General features: G+C 40.5%; 1 protein-coding gene across 7 annotated transcripts in view; it reads left to right on the top strand.

Moving 5' to 3' along the window:
• AIG1 (androgen induced 1) overlaps positions 1–19,523 on the top strand; it is a 285,599-nt gene that overhangs the window by 183,234 nt on the left and 82,842 nt on the right. For 5 of the 7 annotated variants that reach the window (XR_004299977.1, XR_004299976.1, XM_032407762.1 and 2 more), the window contains exon 4: positions 7,132–7,247. Coding sequence is in view for 5 of the 7 variants with exons in the window: in XM_032407762.1 (XP_032263653.1) it covers positions 7,132–7,247 (116 nt within the window). In the remaining 2 variants the exon portion in view is untranslated. Of the gene's footprint in view, positions 1–7,131; positions 7,248–7,949; positions 10,790–12,949; positions 14,019–19,523 lie in introns of those variants that run through there. The other 2 variants (XM_032407764.1, XM_032407766.1) reach the window with 2 other exon arrangements.

Genomic DNA, 19,523 nt, shown 5'->3' with positions numbered 1-19,523 from the left:
AAACATTTGACTTATTTGGAGCACCCAGAAGTTTGCAAAGTTCGGAGCAGTCAGCGTTTTGTGATTTTTGCCAGTCATCTCTGACGTCGCCTTTTCTTACATTTTAGATCATGTTTTGCTAATACAAGGGGCTTTATCTTCAAACTTGGAAATTCCTTCTTGCTTTATTACAGAATAAGATTTCTCGCTTTTAATAACCCCCATTTAATCTACAGGTGTTGGGGGGGAGTAAGCAAAATATTGATGTTACAATATGGAATGTACAACTTCCTGTATCTTAGAGCAGTTTTCCATAATATTTTTATTTGTGATAGACCTGTAAGTTGTTAAGACACCTTAGGTACTCTCCTTCACCCCATCCTGCCAGGAAGGTCCGGTCATTTCTCCAGCCCTGCCTGCAGCCTGGGCTGCCCCAAGAATGCAGGTGCATGGTGACGCCCGTGCCCACGGACACAACCATCCTTCACCTTTTTATTTATAGTCAAAAGTGGCCATAGGGATATAAGAAACCCTAGATATACTGACAAACACGAAGGTAAGAACTGTGGTTCACCTCCATGGGGACCACTGTGAGCTCTACTCCGCATCCAGCACACCAGATACCCTGGAAGCAAGGCCCAGCAATCTCATTTTCAAGAAGCTCGCCTGCAGATTTGATGTACACATTACTTTGAGAACGCGCCCAGAGGTCTGCCTGTGCCCCCAGATGCACACAGGTGGACATGGGCCGCCAGGTCTCTTATTATCCAGCTGAGCAGGGGCTGGTCGGCCATACCTCACATTCAGAAGCTGGTTTTGCCTCCAAGGATGAAATGATTTTTGTCTGGGGTTCACGTGGTATGGGAGCAGTACTCTCCTATTAAAAAATATTTTGAGACGGAGAAAGACCTGAGAAATGGCAGTTGAACATACTCTTCAGGTCTTGTTTATTGTTTTTTGTACTGTACACTCAGATGGCAATTGTAGATTCTAGAGCTCTAAAATCATCTTGAGCAAGTTCCCTAATTCATTCATTCGGCTGGCCTGAATTCATGCCATCATGCAGCATAGTTTTATCCTCCTATTTATTCCCCAGCAAAGTTTATTCTAAGACTCCCCTTTAGGGTAGACTACTGACTGTCATCACAGATAATCAAAATGTCTTTCCCAGTAGCATGTCCAGATCCTCCTTGTGCCTTGTAAATCCATTTCTTTAATCCTGTTAAATACCCTTAAATTCCTCCATCAATACCTCAACTTCCTACTCATCTTCTCTCCATTTTTCTGGCAAAAGAACATCTGTTCATAAATCAAATAATTGAGCACTTAAAAGGTAGAGCTACAACTTACAGATAATCTGTTCAAGTACATCGGCGGAGTAGCTCTGATGATAGATAATTTATGTGGCACAGGGACCTGGCATTCAGCAATATTGAATCACGTAGTGAAAAGGTAATTCGCTCTCAATTATTTTTCAATCCTTCTGATTCCATTTAGGGGAGTCTCTATCTCATGCTAGTGTATTTTTAATGCCCCTCTAATGCTTACTAACCTCCCTACTGTACACATCAAGCACTGGCCTCAGAATCAAAGCCATCAATCAGGCCCACATATTTAGCCAACATTTATTCAGATCAGTTAGTTTTCATTGTATTTATTTTTGTGATTATCTTCTATCAAGTGATATTCTATTTATGAGAGTTTATAAGTTTCATAAGTCTCCCTATAAATGCATTTATTTTTTTAATCTGAATTGAGTAAGAACATTTTTTAAAAATCAGGTGGCATGTGACAGGGCTGCAGTATGATTTTTGACTTTTGTAGGCCCTAGGCACTTTACATTTCTGGGTCCTTTCTGACGTTTATTTATATGTACATATATATGTATATACATTTATTTAGATATATATTTATATAAATATTTATTACATAGTTTATATCTTATATATGCATATATATGTATATATATTATATATGTAACCTTTTATGACTGCATTATTATAAAGATGAATATAATCTTCAACTCTAAATGTTCATTTTTTTTCTTCTGATCGTAGAAGAAATTAAAACATTTTCATGGGCCTTGGACACATGTCTACCATGCCTAATGCCTGGGTGAGCCCTACAATGTGATATAGCAAAGCTTAAAACACTACTTTGTCATGACTGAAGTTTGAGGTGCACTAGTTTAATGCAACCCCCTCATTTTACAAAAAAAAAAAAAAAAATACTGAGCTTCACAAATGTATAAGAACCTGACTAAAGTCTTATAATGTGGTAGGATACAACCAGAACTAGATCCCAAATGCCAGTTTCCTGATCTTTCTACTTAATTCCACTGCATTCTTCCTTGGAGCCTCTCCTCCAAAAGCCTTTTTCTTATCCCATCTCCTTCACATCATAATTAAGTTACGGGTCCCTCCTTGAATCCAGCCCTCTGCTCAAGGCTGAGCGTCTCTGTGTAGAGGTGACAACATGTGGTGGGTCCTCTCTGAGGGCTGACCTTTGCCTTGGGATGCTGCTCAGTTCATGGTGATAATCATTGCTCCATAAAGGAAACCCACCTGAACCCCATTAAGAAAACTCACAAAGGATGCCAAAACCCAAGACAGATTTGGGCTTCCCTTTTTGGATGCAATTTTTTTTTTAACACAGTCTCATTAACATTAGCAGCACTGGAAACTGGAGCTTGGGGTAAGATTTCTTATATTTTAGACCAGTGCTTTCTAGGGCAGAGTTTATAGATTAAATCAAAAGTTTATTCCTTGGGCTATCAACCTTTCATCTTACTTAGCACTTAAAAACAAACAGTAGAACCTCAGGAACTCAGCTGCCGGCAATTGTTCTATTGACAATGCACTGCAGAAAACAGTCCAATGCAATTCTTAAGAGCCCCCTCTGGCAACCAGACTTTATCTCTTTCTTCGCTCATTCAAAGTGTATCTACACCTGAGAAAACTTTAAAAGGTATTTGCGGGGGCACCTGGGTGGCTCAGTCCATTGAGCGTCTGCCTTTGGCTCAAGTCATGATTTCAGGATCCTGGGATCGAGCCCCACATCAGGCTCCCTGTTCAACGGGCAGTCTGTTTCTCCCTCTGCTCCTCCCCCCTGCTCATGCACTCTCTCTCAAATAAATAAATAAAATCTTTTAAAAAATAATAATAATAAAATAAAAGGTATTTGTGTTTGAGAAATAGAAACAGATCATTCCTGAGTGTGCTTTTTTTTTTTTTTTTTTTTTGTCAAATGATCCTTTATTGAAGTATTTTCCTTTGTGGTTCTTAAGTAGCTGGGCATTCCCCTGTACCACTGTTGATATCATCTACGATGTCATGAGGATGGCGGCCATCAACATTGCAACCCACAAACTGGGAAGTCCCCAGATTCTCTTTAACGGCTCCAGAGAGCTCTCTGACTATAAAGATTGGTACTGCATCTGTCGGGCAATGTGGACAATTTCATCAAAAGTGAGACTTCCACTGTGTTTGCTGGTCTTTTGCTTCTCTCTGTCTCTGACTGGTTCCTGGGGGCCTTTGACGATAGGGCAGAGGCAGAAGGTACTACTCAATGTGGGCCTGTCTATTCCAAATGGTCAGTTTCACTGTCATGATCAGATCCTTCCAGTCACCTGTTGCCTTGCATGTCATCACCAATCTTTTTGGGAGACAGACCCAGGGTCCAGTCTTGGGGGCTGGGGCAGATGTGGCATCGACTTCCCAGCTCATGCACTTCAGGTCTATGACTTTGATCTCATTGGGGTGGAGTTTAGACAACATGGCAAAGGCAGCTGCCAAGAGAACCGGATGCGGGATGACCAAGAAAGTTACACCTTGACCTCCTCTGAGTCGAAAGCTGTAAGAGCTGCCTGCAGCCGTCTTTCTCACTGTACCACTGAAAAGTCCTGACTTTATGCCAGCTGATTTTATTGTTTATTATTATTCAGAATGGTTATATGCCACAAGAAAGAACACATTTGGCAAAATACATTTTTCACAGTGAAGAGCTCTTTGTTTATTTTGAGGCTCAAGCAAAAAATAGTTCTGGTCAGTTGAGTGACAACGTAAGTGATTTTCAGTCATCCACTCCCACAGGTTTATTGAGTCAAAGATTACTTAACTATATCTTTTAAAAATATAATTCTAATGTAGAAAACAGAGCCTAGCATTTGCAGACAGAGCTGGTCTCGAACCCTACCTCCAGATGTACTCGCTCTATGATCTTGGGCGAGATAATGATCTTTTCTGAGTCTTTGTTACCTCGTCTGCAAAATGGAGTTAATAATTCCCATTAAAAATGTTGTTTTGAAGATTAACTTATCTCCACAAATATTTATTGAGCACCTCTTTTGTGCCAGGCTCTTTTCTACAAATACCACAGTGAACAAAACATAGGATTACCATTCTTGTGCAGCAAGTGGTCTTGAATGGACTTGAATATTTCCTTCCTGGTTCTGAAATCATTCAAGCAGAGTGTTGCCTGGGAGTGGATTAGAACTGGATTTCTTGTACTTGTAGTTCTGAAATAATGATCCCTCTTGCTGCTGCAGATTTTGGGTTACAATTGAGCTGCTAAAAGTTACTTAGAGATTCAGCAGGACCATTTATAGATTTTTACCATCTTATTAGTTTATAAAACCTTAACTACCTGCAGAGCAATGTTTATATTTGCTATAAATATTTTACACTACTTTTACTTTTATCAATATGTACTGTTTAACAGTAAACATCATCTGCCTTACACATTTTTAGACAGGTAGATATACATTCTTTAGTGCCTGAAAACTCTGAATGATATGTTGTTACCCTGAGATTTGCCACTGGGCCAACTGGCACACAAAAAGATCTTTTGTCATTGATTATGTCATTGATGGAACAAGTAGCTCCTTTTTCGTGGTGATGATGACATTAATGAAGTGATCTAGAAAGATCTTCATTTTTCAAAGAGATTTTCTGTCTGGCATCCTCAAAATACATCCTAACCCTTCCAGGTATGACATCCGATAGTCAGCAAGTAGGCTGAGTAAAAAAATGATAACTAGATAACTAAGAATATTCAGATTAGTTATTTGAACTTATATAATTTTATAGAAAAATGGATGATTTTCTGGAACAATGGTTGAAGAGGTAGAATTTAAACACTTTTTAATATTAACAAATAAAAATAATATGTCATCATGGTTCTATAACTCACACAGGCCACCAGAGTCAGCACTATCTTCAGTGTAAAATGGAGTTAATAATTCCCATTAAAAATGTTGTTGTTTTTTTCCCCATGTGAGATTTGACAAGACTTGGACTTACTGTTAGCTATACATTTGAATTTTACACATGAATGCACCATTACAAAACTACTGTTGGTATCTCAAATCATTGGTGAATCTCCAGGCCAATGTCATCTGAGGTGACTAGATTATAATGAATAAAACAATAAAATAGATCTTTAAAACACATACTGTCTCTGTATCAACACACATGTACATTTTGCATGGTTCCCTTCAGAGCTAATTATACTGTTTTAGAATGACAATAGAGAAGCAAAGGATAAGGAAATATAAAGCTACCCAACTGTGGAATCACCCACCTGACATTCTAGGAATACCATACTCTAATTACTAATATAGTGGCAGTCTGCACAGTTATCTAGAGGAGAACATTTAAAGCAAAGAATTTCTACTATCTTAGTATTTCTTTAAAAATCTTGTATTTCTGTTTTTTCTATAAATATAAACAATATGTTGCTTCAAAGATGTTCACTTTGATATCACTACCATGTCTTTTCCTGCCAAGGCCCACCTGCCACCTGGTACCATGATACTTATTACAGTTTGAAAATTATAACATTCAATTTCCTGCATTTTCCTTGACTATCCAAACAATACAGTGAGAGCAGAGCAAAGATTCTTTTGTGGCCATTAAGGAGGTACTAAGTAGAATTCAAACTTACTCATGGTTCAGTTCTCAGTTCTGCCATCTTCTTACTCTTGAGAAACTTCAATGTTGGAAGATAAATCTATATCCTAACCCAGTTTTACCTAAGAAGATCTTTGTTCCTTATATCTGTCCATCAAATTTCAACACCAAGACAAGCTGACTTTCCTTTCTTCTTACCAAATTTCATCCCCATCTTGGCCCACTGAAATGAGCATCAGAGTGGCCACTGGGTCCAAAAAACAAATGGGAAGTTCCCATCAAGCTTCTTTGGAGTCTGTCTTCAAACATTATATCTAAATCCATGCCCTGCTGGTACAAACCAGTACATCCTTTCTGGAAGCTAATTTGGCATTATTTCCTAACCTGCTGCTGGTACACACATAATTTGGCATTATGCCTTTAACTATAAGAAAATCATCTAACATTCAGACATTCACACAAAGAATTCTACAGAAGATATTCATCATGACATTTTTCATAAATGAAAAATTAAAAATCTTTTACTACTTAATGTCCAAGAACAGGAATTGGTCAAATAAATTTTCATATATCCAATATATCTATAAAATGGAGTTTCAAGCAACCATGGACAAGGTTAATATTCTAGAAGAATTTCTAAAATGGCATATCAAAAATTCCCATGTTGGGGCACCTGGATGGCTTGGTTGGTTAAGCATCTGACTCTTGATTTCAGCTCAGGTCATGATCTCAGGTTTGTGAGATCTAGCCCCCAGTTGGGCTGACATGCAGGGGATAGACCCTGCTTAAGATTCTCTTTCTCCCTCTGCCCTGCCCCCCAAAATTCTCATGCTACAGTCTCAAAACAAAATTCTGTGCACAGTATGATCTTAACTATGTATAAATAATACAAACAAGGAGGAGGAAACGACCTCTACCAAAATATTAACAGTGGTTATTTTTATTCCTTTATTATGTTCCAGTTTTTTCTTATACATCCTTCAAAATCATTGAAATTTGCTGAGACAGTCATAAATAAAATAAAATTTTAAAAATTCAGATAGAGAAGAAAAACACCAGTAGAGCGATCAATACAGCACATGTTTTCCTGTCCATCCTACCTCTTAGAGGAGCCATTTACAACTGCTCTCTGCTGTGGTGCTTTTGCTAGGAATTTGCACTATTTCTTCTCCTACTGGAGACAAAACAAGTATTGAGGGGCGATGATAAGAATCTGTGTCACCTGCTCTTTGTTCTTTTTCAGCACACAACAGTTTTGCCCTTTATATTAATCGAGATGAGGACATCACACCATGCGTATCCCAGCAGGAGCAGTGGACTCGCCGCCATATGTACCTTCTCTGTTGGCTATATATTATGGTAAGGACAGTGCCTGCTGGGCTTTTGTATTTAATTTGATTTTGCACTGCTAAATTTGGGCACATATTTCATTATGGATATAATCACTAACAGATTCACACTGCGTGCCTCATTTGGTCCAGGACCTGGGCTTTGTCTCATTTCCCCAGATGCTTATATTTTTAGAAAGTATATGCCAAACCTCACACAACAGGAATTTGTTGAACAATCCCATGTAAGCAATGGTTCTTCCAAGGCTACATTTTTCAACTCTTTTTCAAACTAAATGTTTTTCTTGGACAGCAGTTTTATTGTTTAAGGGCTTTTTGCTTGGGATTTTTTTGTTGTTGCTGTTGTTGGTGAGCAAATGCAAATGAGGAGAGAAGAAATGGCCTCTTTAGAGGAGTGATCTTAAATTTCATAGGAAACAAGTGAAAATGGATGTTCTCCTGAGTCAGTTTAGAACCTGTCTTACAATTAGCGATTATGCATAGCAGGCATTTAAGGGTTTTGCTTTTTTTTTTTTTTAATTGGGATAAATAAATTACAAGAAATCTCCACTTGGTCTGTTGGGTACGAATAAGTCCCAAGTGGGTGGTGCTACATTTATCTGATAACAACACAGTTGCCTGTTGAGTTTACTTCACATTAGTTTCAGTTCTTACCATGTTTTAATATTTCAAAATTATTTCTTTTAAGACAGAATTTCTTACTTCTCTTTAGAATTCCAAGTCCTCTTTGATATATCAGTACACACAGAAGAGCTTCCTCCCACCAACATTTCTGCCTCTTGGGACTCTCTTGTCCTGAGTTCTGGGTCACCATCCCCTCCTTTAAGCCTGAAGGACTGAATCACATGCTTCCAAACACCCCAGAACTGTACGTAATCCCTCCAAAATCCCAGAGCTCTTTGGGAGGCCCAGGCTCTGTGGAGTGTTTTGCTCTAGCCAGCCCAGAAATACAAGATAAAGGTCAGTACAGTACTTCACATACTTTGCAATGAATGATCACATAATGCTCCAGATCTGACCAGAAAGGAAATTTGTTTCTAGGAAGTCATACCCTGTAGCTGGATCTAAGGGGACACCCAGATGAAAGACCCCAGAACAAACATGCAGTAATGCTCATTCTATCTGCCATTTCATCGACTAGTCAAAGACCATCGTAAAGACTGGGGAATGTTGGTTTTCCTTGTCACTTTCAAGATTTTTTTGTTTCCACCTAAAATGTTAAGTATTGATTTTCTCTAATAGAAAAGCTCCAAATGATCAGAGCTCACAGGTGAAGTGTGACTGAAATTATGTCTCAAAAATGAATATATGTACTTTATATATATGAACTTGATATTCAAATGACTCTTATCTTTCAGAAGAGTCATGTAGGGAGGCTATGAATTATTCCAGGGATGCATTCATCTTAAAATAAAAAATCATTAAAAATTAAATCCCCCTTTCCCCAAAAAATATAGTCTCATTACTTTGTGCTCATATTTGCTTACCTGTGGGAAGGGAAGCTTTTTACTCTGAGATCTCTGGGTGTATTTCTGTGAATTCATTTCTATGCCATTAAATTATCTAAATCTTATAGAGCCCCAGAGGTTTTGTGAACTATGTATTTTCCAATGGCTTTTCTTCCACTGTGGGTACACTCAGTCCACATTCCAAAGAGACACATGGGAAATACCACATAGTCTTCATTATAGACCCCCAAGATCCCTCATTAAAATGAATCATTACTCATGCTCTTCATGCCAAGTGAGGCTTGCCAGCTCTGCATACTCCCTAAGTAAACCAGTACTTGTTTGGACATGTATTTGCATTAACCAGCAAATTCTCTCAGATTTGTTCTGAGAGAGATTTCAAAGTAGACTTTTTCCTTTGGTGTTCTGCCCTAGGTATTCATAGCTGTGTCAAGAGCTAAACAATGCCCCTCATATCATGTCATAGTATATAAATCCAAGGATTTTCATTGTCATCAAAAAGGTACTGGCTTTTGCTTCCTACCAGACTATCTCAGAGCCGCCTTACTGGTGATATGATAGTAAAAAGTCCAGGATATGAAATCTTTTGGTAGCATACCAGGATTGTAACTGGACATTCCAGAACCTCGTACCAAAATGGAAGAAAGCATTCCCCTTATCATATGCTAATTATAAAACAAATAGATCTCCCCTGCCATCCCCTGCATGGTTGAGCTGAATCCATACCTCTGCATCTGCTGGCCAGACAGTCTCTGTTTTGTTCTGATTCCCACTCACTGTCCATTCCCACATGGCTCCCTCCTTATCTGAACTTATTGTCTTCCTAGATTTGATAGCCAAAGTTGAGACAGCGTACAGAGCTTTGACTCATAGACTGGAGCCCATTGAGATGCCACCCTGAGCGGCTCCATTTCCCAACCCCTACTTCAGTCCTCCCAAGCTGAGCATCAGAAGTCATCCCAGACTCCTTTTCTGCCTCCTTCTGCTTCCCACCATACTTCTCTCCACTTATCCTGGGTCTGGGACACAAACATCTCCCTGTCCACTTATGCTGGGCTCTTAATACCTTTTCTGCATACCTCCCCTCCATCATCATTCCCCCACACATTCTCTGCACCCTAGTTGTGGGGTTTCCCCTAAAAAATGAGATGACCTGTATTACCTTACACAGGATAAAACACAGAGGTCCTCTTGGTTTCTAATGCAACAGTAATTAACAGGAATTGTAATGAATACCATTCTTTTGAGTTCTGTGCCAAGTGCTTTTCAAATATTATGTTATTTAGTTCCCCAGATAACCCTTTGAGATAGGCATTATCTAGCCTATTTTACAGATAAGGAAAATAAAACTTAGAGAGTATATGACTTGCCCAAGGAAGAGCCACGTGTCCTTGTTGTTGCCAGATCTGGAATGCAAGCCCTGGTGTGGCCACAGCCTGTACAATTCACTATGCTCTCCACTGCCTTCTTCTTGGTGAAGAGTACTTCTGTGGGTGAACCGATTAAGTGTGTGTTTAGTTTTGGTTTTGTTTTGAAGCAATACATCAGAAGCAGCATGTCTAACAGTTAAGGTCACTTCCTGGGTTAGAATTCTGACTCCTTCACTTAACTTTTCTGAGCTCTAACTTACTTGGGTATAAAATAGGGACAAGGACCTCACGGGGCAGTTGTGAGAATGCAGTTACTGTATATAGAACCCATAGAACAATGCCTGGCACACAGTAAAAAATTTCTATATTTTCTTTTATTGGTGGTGGTAGTAGTAGTAGTAATGTTAGTATTAGTAGTTCTATACGTACTGTTCTGAGGACAACAAATAGTAGCAGAGCACATACTCTTTTCTTATCAAAGGTTTGAGAATTTTAGTTACAATGCTGTAAGCCTTTTGCTTTTACTTTTACTTTTACTCTTTCTCACTCACTCATACACTCTTATCACTTTAAAAACCCAAAATAGCCCTAAAGGGTATGAAAATAACACTTTTGTTTGCTTTTTAAGTTTAAAAGTACCATCAGGAATTCTTGAAGGGGGACTGAGTAAAACAGAGCTTTAAGATCGTGGAATGTTATATGCAACTAATGAATCATTGAACATTATATCAAAAACTAATGATGTACTATATGTTAGATAATTGAATTTAAATTAAAAAAAAAAAGACATGGAATGTTGACTGCTGTCACCCTCTAGTTGACAAATTCTGTAAAAGAAGATATCCTTACTCTACCTATGCAGGACTCCTCCTGGTAGCCAATCTGTTCCTTGGCTGTGGCCCCCCCGGCACCTCACATCTTTGTCTCCCTGTATAGTACTGGTACTGCTCACTGCTTTGCTTCTCAATCTGAAGGACATAGATAGAGGAAAACCACCCCAGATCTAGGAAATGTATATCCCCAAAGGTTCAGCAGTGGGTCTTCTCTATCCTGAGAAGGTTTCTTCCAGCCCCTGTCCATTCCCCCCTCCCACAGTGGTTCTTATTCAGTAGAGCCCACATGAGATCTCAGAGCCCATGCATAATACATGCTAACACTAAACACAAGGCACAGACAGGAGTAAGGAGGCATTAGGGAAGGGGAGAAAATGAGTCATAGGAGTTTCTTCTTATGGATAAACATGTCTTTTCACTACAGTGAGCTTATTTAAAGCAGAAGAGAGATTTCTGCTGTCTCTGGGCCCTAATGGTTTTTGATACATTTCGTATTCCAAATCTCTTTACCCCAAATGTGTCCATTGTGCAACTTCTCAAAACAGAAAATAAAACAAAGTAAAATGAAGATGAAGTGTGATCTTTCTTTCATGGTATAGTCTTAAACTTCTCTAAATCAGAGTTCTATCTCCACCAAACTTTATAAATTAGCTATGCAATTGCAGATTATTTTTTTGCTTTCTTATTGAAACTTTTCTTTATTTCCTCAAGTTTGTGCTGGAAACAAACATTGTTTCTTAAAACACAAGAAAAAAATCTTAAAAATAAGATTGTACTCAAATTTAAGTCTTGGAAAGAATTTTTAGCCATGAACAAGTAAAATTTTTAGCATAAAATTTACACCCTCTTCACTAAAAAAAAGGGAAATTTTAGACCACATGTAAAGTCCCCCTACTTAATTGTATGCTTCTTCCACCAGTTAAGCAAAACTGGCCAACATGTAGTTGTTCTCTGACCAGCAGATGACATTTTCCTCTGTTCAACTTGAACCTTTCACTCTATCATAACTGCCTATGCTGATAACTTTTACATCTGTAACAGTGCGTGAAAGTTTTCCTGATTTCCTGGCAGTGGAGAACAGGGACCAAGTTGAAAGAGTAATGCGGCATATGCCTCACATTCTGAAGAGAGGTGCCTTTTTGGGGGCTTATAAAAGACAGCCCAAACACTCTGTTCCCTTACACATGACCAAAGCCATCCACACTTTGCCATGCCCATCTTCCTAACCTTCTTTCCTCAGCCTGGCTAGGAAGAAGGAGAGGGTCTTTGCAGTCTTGAATTGGGGTCTAGGGGAACCACTGGGGAAGGAAGTGCCTCCCCACATTCACCAAAGCCAAGTATAAGAGTCTCCAAGAGAATCCTTGGTAAATACCAGGTATAAGACAGGAATCTAACTTAGGAAGAGACTTAACTTTTATTTGCCTCCTGCCTGAGCAAGGAAAAGAGCATTGGACGGATGTGACAGGGTGGAGGGAGGGGCAGCTGTAGGGCAGACTATGACCACATCATTTGTATGTGGCAAAGATGGGTGAGTTTCTTGTGGATCTGGTTTGACATTGAGGGAGAGCACTGGACTCGGGGCTGTCTTAATGGTGGCCCACCCAAGAAGGCCAGCCCCTGGGCAAGGGTTTCCAAACAGCAAGAGATTGTAGCATACTGCCATGAGCAGGAGCCAGTCCGTCTCCCACATATGGAACCTCTGAAGTAGAGAAGCCCTTCAGAGATCCCTACAAACCTCACACATATGCACCGCATGCAAAAGTAGGCATCTAAACACCAGCCTCATAGCATTTATCAGTGGAGAGTAGGTATTAGCAGAGGAAAAGGAGAAACCACTTGCACAGCCATGGGCAGTGAAGTCCGGAGATATTCATCTTCCTCCCATTTCCCCTCCCAGATCCCCGGCCAGGATAGAGACATCCCAGAACCAGGCTATGCCCTCCCATTCTACTTCAAGGTACTGGAGGAGGAAGCAGAACAAAAATACAGAGCCCCCTCCCACTCAAGACTCCGGCAATAATCCTGGTGTGTTCAATGCAGGCAGAAGGCCCAGGTGTTGGAGCTGAGCGAGGGGAGAGTGACCGGAGACCCCTGGAGTGGAGGAAGGATTATGTAGGCCTCGTAGGGTATGTAAAGACTGTGTCCTTAGTTCATACTGAAATCAAGAGTTATTGGAAGGTTTTGAACAGAAAACTGACATAATCTGAGACATTTGTAAAGGATCACTTTGGCTACTATGTTGAGAATGGACTGGAGGCAAGGATGGAGCAGGAGAATAATTACAAGGCTATAGAAGTAATCCCTTCTGGTAGGCAGTGGTATGGCTTCGACCAAGGTGGTAGAAATGGCAGTGTGAGAACTAGAAGGATTCTGGATATATTTTGAAGATAGAGCCAATAGGATTTCCTACTTAATTTTGACCAAATCTAAGTTAAACTCTGGGCTCAGCCCTTCAATACCTTTTTAATTTGATATGGTGGGCAGAATAATGGTCCCAGAAATGTCCACATCCTAATCTCCAGGATTTGTGAATATGTCACCTCACATGACAAAAAGGACTTTGAAGATGTGATTACAGTAAAGACCTTGGGGTGGGGAGGTTAGCCTGCATTATCCAAGTGGGCCCAAGCTGATCATCTGGTTTTCCCAATGTGGTTAGAGGGGAGCGGGACTGTGAGAAAGGGGTCGTCTGGATATTATAGGAAAGGGACCCAAACCATTGCTGCCAGCTTTAAAGATAGTGGAAGGGAAAGATGAGCCAAATAATGTGGGCTGCTTCTAGCAGCTAGAGAAGTCAAAGAGACAGATCCAGAAAGAACACAGCCCTGCCAACATCTTGACTATAGCCCCCTAAGTTGGACTTCTAACCTACAGAATTGTAAGATAAATGTGTGTTGTTTTCAGCCACAAAGTTTGTAGCAATGCATTATAGCAGCAGTAGAATACTTACACACTTGGACAAATCACTTAGTCTCTGTTGGCCTCAATTTCCACATCTGAAAAAAAAAGAGGGTCATGATACTTAGGAAGGATTACTGTGAGAATCAGAAAAATGGGTGTAGGGGCTTCTGGGTGGCTCAGTTGGTTAAGTGTCCGACTCTTGATTTCTGTTCAGGTCACGATCTTAGGGTGGTGAGATCCAGCCCTGTTATCAGGCTCCACGCTGAACGTGGTGCCTGCTTAAGATTCTTAAGATTCTCTCTCTCCCTCTGCCACTCCCCCCACCCCCACGCTCTCTCTCTCTTAAAAAAAAATGGGGGAAGAAAGAAAGAAAAATGTGTGTAAAACACCTGCCACATAATTGGCATGTAGTCCTGTAGCCATTGTTGTTCTATTTATATGCTAAGAATACTCAGACATAAAGTAACTTAACCCCAGCCCCTTTCTCCATGTTTCTTCCCTCATTAACCTCTTGTGCCTGTTCTGGGAGGTCCAGATCCTTGAAGTCACACCATCTTTTGTTCAGTTCCCTCTTCCCTTGCTTTGAGCAGATCACTTATCCTCTCTGAGCCTAATTTTTACCACCTTTAAAAAGGAAGTAATGCCCAGTGCTCCATGCAGAACGTGCCCTCTTTAATACCCATTGCCAGGCACTGGGTGTTATACGCAAACAATGAATCATGGAACACTACATGAAAAACTAATGATGTAATGTATGGTGATTAACATAACATAATAATAAAAATAAAATAAAATAAATAAAAAAGGAGTAACGCTTGCACCACAGAATTGCTGTGAGGACTAACAAGCACATGGGGCCCTCGGGAAATGATCGTGTCTTTCCTTCCTCCCACCACAAAAATCCTGACTGTCTGAGGAGTATATGGGAAAGTCCCATTTCTTTCTCTCCCTTGTCCCCACAACCCTTATTTTCATTTTATCCTCTGCTCTTCTTATGGATTCTGGTCCTGCTTCATGGGCTTTGTGTCCCCTCACAACCTATTAAGAATGCTAAAGAGTTTTCTGAAAATTTCTTACAGTTCGAACATTAAGTTATTTCCCAAGCTCTGCTTTTCCCCTGAGAGCCAAGAATGTCATTGCTTTCCCATTATTCTGATCTGCTTATTTTTACAAACACGTTGTTGAGATGAGTTGTTGTTTTCTCATCTTCTGGACAATGGAGGGCTTGCCAACTGAGCGTATGGCTTGCACTCAGCCCCTCAGAGTGCCCACTTGGGTGTTGATTAAATCAGTTTCTTAGATCTGCATCTGGACAAAAAAGGCTTGTGTGTATAATCCATCTCAGTTCCCAGTATTTATTATTCTGAGTTTCGTCTTCTCCTACCCCCAACAGCTGGTTCTCAGACTTGCTGGGAGCACATAAAGAACTAGAATTCCCCATATGCTGTTAACCATGCCCCCTGCCCCAAAATCATCTTCTATGTGGTTGTGACCCCACACTTCCCAGCACAACATCCATACCAACATGACCACTTCTTTTCCCTGTAGTCTTCTGGAATCACCAGTTTGATGCTGCTTGTGTCCTCGATGTTACTTTGCAATTTTACTTTGCATTTCCTCTACCAGCTCTGCCAGTCCTGCCTCCACTTCCAGCTCACGCTCCCTAGTCCTCTCTCAGCAGATGGCCTGACCTTGTATTTCACGGAGACTCTAAAAGACTTTAAACAGGAACTCTTTCCATTTCTTCCTGCACACATTCTTACTGTACCCACTCCCTTCTTATGACAATAGGGGAGGAATTTCTACACTTTCCAACAGGGGTCCATCCCTCTGCAGTCTGGCTCCTCCCTGCTCCAGCTCTTCATCCATCATCATTCCATTCTCCTGGAACTTCAGTCCCACTGACAGGTCCTTCCAATAAATACTAGAACACTCTCCATCTTAATCCCACCTTAAACATAAATTACCCTTCTGGAACCACCCCTTTTTACATCTAGCTACTGCACTGTCTCCCTACTCACAGCCGAGCTTCTCTGCAGGGTTGTCTACCTTGCCTCTAGTCCTGTTTGCACATTTAAGAGACAGGACTAAAAAATGACTCGCGAGCCAATGAGCTTGGGTTCTTCTTCTACAATATGACTTTGGGCAAGTCGCGCCACCTCTCTGTGCCTTCACTTCCTCATCTGTAGAATGACGTAATAAGAGCACCTGCCTCATGGGGTTGTTGTGATGATTAACATAGCATTAATCTTTAGTGGATGTAAAGCCTGAGCCCGGAGTGTGTACTGTTATCATTATGAACACACTCCAATGGGAGTTAAGCTGCATTACTTTAGCAAAACCTTCGTTGATGTTACCAGTGACTTCTATTTTGCTGAAGTCATTGAATGCTTTGTAAACCTCTCCTCCATTGATATTTCAGCAGTTTTGATACTAAATTAGCCCCTTCCTAAATCACTGTCTTCTCAGACTTGGATGATGTCACAATCTCCCAATTTCCCTCCCCGTTCTCAAAATGATCCCTCATAGCATCATCTGCAGGCTCTTCCCACTCTACCCAAACCCCCATGCTGGAGTACTTTGGAGCCCAGCCCTCGGTTTTCTTCTTTTTTTATTTATTAACTTTTTAAATTTTATTGTGGTGAGAATACTCAACTTGGGACCCACCTTCTTAACCGAGGTCCTCTTCTCTTACTACCTACTATCTCTAAGTAAACCCATCAGCTCTGTGTTTGAAATTTCTTCCATCCCAGATCCTCAGCTCAGTGCTCTCTGCTGATACTTACTCATAAGCTTCTCATGCTTGCAATTGCACACCAAGCTCAGGCAGTACCTGCTTTCCCAACTGTACCCCAAGCCTGTATTCCCTGGGCATTGCCATCCACCCAGGTGTTCATGCCAGAAATCTATGGGACACCCACAACCCATCTTTCTGGGGCATTTTACAGACAGTCTTTCACCAATTTCTGGCTTCTATACTTCCAAGTACTTGAAGAATCTTTGCCCTTTGCTCCTTCTCCACTGCCAACACCATGCCCCAGCTTCTGTTATCCCTCTCCTGAACCACACACAGAACTGGCATTCTCCCCCCAACCATCCCTGTCTATCTGCCGGATCCTTGGGTGATACTTTAAAAGCACACTGACCATGTCACTCCCTTGCTCAGAAAGTATGGATGACTTCCCATTGCTTCTAGGAATAAAGTCCAAAGTTTCTTTGCATGGCTTCAAGGACCTGCCTCATTTGACCCCACTGACCTCTCTAGCCTCCTTGTCCTCCTTTGCCCTCTTTGCTTGCTAGCTCCAGCCACACTGACCTTCTCTCTAATGGTTAAAAGCAATCTGTCTCTTCTAAGTTCAAAGCTTTCATCTTCCTCATACCTCTACCCAACCTCCCCTCAGTCATGCCCCCACAATTATTAATTCCAAACTCTATTCATTCTTCAGTTCTCAACTCAACTATCTCTTTCTCAGGGAGGCCTTCTCTGGCTGTAGTGCCCTGTTCATTTCCATCTAAGGAGTTAAAAAGCAGTTGTTGTTGTTGTTTTTTAAATTTTATTTTATTATGTTATGTTAATCACCATATATTACATCATTAGTTTTTGATGTAGTGTTCCATGATTCATTGTTTGTGTATAACACCCAGTGCTCCATGCAGTTTGTGCCCTCTTTAATACCCATCACCGGGCTAACCCATCCCCCAACCCCCCTCCCCTCTAAAACCCTCAGTTTGTTTCTCAGAGTCCATAGTCTCTCATGGTTCGTCTCCCCCTCCGATTTCCCCCTCTTCATTTTTCCCTTCCTACTATCTTCTTATTTTTAACATATAATGTATTATTTGTTTTAGAGGTACAGGTCAAAGCAGTTGTTGTTATGTGGTTATTTGGTTGATTTTTTTTTCAAAGCCTGCCCCCCAGACCCTCTCCCTTCACTATCTAGAGCAAGAGAAAAGTCAGCAGTTGAATTGGTCTTAAAGAAAATAAAGAGAGCTTTCTTATCTACAGTTTTCTAAGGGTTAATACAAACACATTTCCTTTTGACATCACATCAATCAAAATGTCAGAAAATATTCTTAAGATAGATTGCTTAATAAGAGAAACTGTGACAGTGTATGAGTTTTAAAAGCAAGCAGATAAAGTACGGAAAATTTAAATTATATATATACATACACACACACCTACCTTACACTTAGCTCAATGGTAACCATATAAAGTAGTTTACAATGTTCCTACCACCCATTCTTCTAATATTGAATTTCAGCTTGTCTCTTCTCCCACCTGCCTGGTTCACTTAAATTGCCAACTGAAGCTGATAGACTTCTAGAAAGAACCACACAGACTGCACTCCTTGCCAGAGTGGCATTCCATGTATGGGAGGTGATCCAGGTCATGAAATAAAAACATTTCAAGTAGAGGAAAGATCCATTTATTAGCCAAATTATAGCCTCTTCATTTCCCTGAAGTGAGCCTTCTCTGTGTCTTTGAGAGTATGGAAGCATTTTGAAGGTTCAGAACATGTTCTCTGGTGGCTGCAGGAGGGGATTATATGAACATCTTCACAGTGACCATTAGCCTGCTCAGTCTCACCTTTAGCAGAGGGTTTCCACAGCCTGCAGACATTTGTGTCTCCCACAGCACCCAGCATTTTTGGTCTCCCCTGAGGCACAAAATAAACATTGATTGAAAATAAACAATTCAGATGAGGACATATTTATACAAGATTTGAGGGTTTTTTTTAAAGATTTATTTATTTATTTTTAGAGAGAGAGAGCATGAATGAGTGCACATGGGGAGGGGGTGGGAGGGCAAATGGAGAGGGAGAGAGAGTCTTAAGTGACATGGGGCTCAATCCCACAACCCCTGAGATCATGCCCTGAGCAGAAACCAAGAGTCAGATGCCTAACCAACTGCACCACCCAGGCGCCCCAGTACCAGATTTGAGTTTATGCCATAAGAGCGAAAAGAAATCTGCAGCCAAAATGACCTTTTGATTGAGATATAAAGGAAATGGCAAAAGAAAATTAGTCTAAAATAACCATGCAAAACTTTGGCTTTATACATTTAAGTAGACCCATTTTCCTAGTAATTTTCAAAGACAATGAACTAGCTTGATTGTTATTATAACATTTTAATTCTCCCTTAATCTGAAAGATTGGGTCAATGTAGACTCAGGACAAGATTCATTAACTCTCTCAAACAAGTGTTTGTGTCCCTGCCGTGTGTCAGGTATTGTGCTAGGTACAGGTGGTAAACAATGTATTAAGCTTCAGCTCTGCCCTCAAGGAGCTGACAGTCTATTGTAGGATACAAAAAAATAAAAAAGTAATTACCTTACAGTTGATACGGGCTGTTTATAATAGTAGAAATACAGAAGGCTCTGAAATTCCAGAGGAACTTTCCCTAACCCAGACTCATAGGGTCAAGAAAGGCCTCCAAAAGAAGTGACATGGGAGCTGGCCCTTGAGGGTGAGTAAGTGTTAGCCATACAAAGGGCCAGGGTAAAAGTGTGTCAGGCAGAGAAAGGAGATGGCCTGGAAACAAGAGGGCAAATCACAGGCAAAGAAGTTCAGTGCACTTGGAGCTGTCCACAGCTTGCCCTCCTCCAATCAGAATGAGCTCAATTCTACCTTTCCTCTTCCCACCAGAACTACTTTTATTTTACCTCTCTACAACATCCTTCTCTGAATCTGTTTTGTGTGTGTTCCTTTGATTGAT

This window comes from Phoca vitulina, unplaced genomic scaffold (genome assembly GCF_004348235.1).
Source record: "Phoca vitulina isolate PV1807 unplaced genomic scaffold, GSC_HSeal_1.0 scaffold9, whole genome shotgun sequence".
Taxonomy (NCBI): Eukaryota; Metazoa; Chordata; class Mammalia; order Carnivora; family Phocidae; genus Phoca; species Phoca vitulina.
This window is presented reverse-complemented; position numbering and strand designations above follow the sequence as displayed.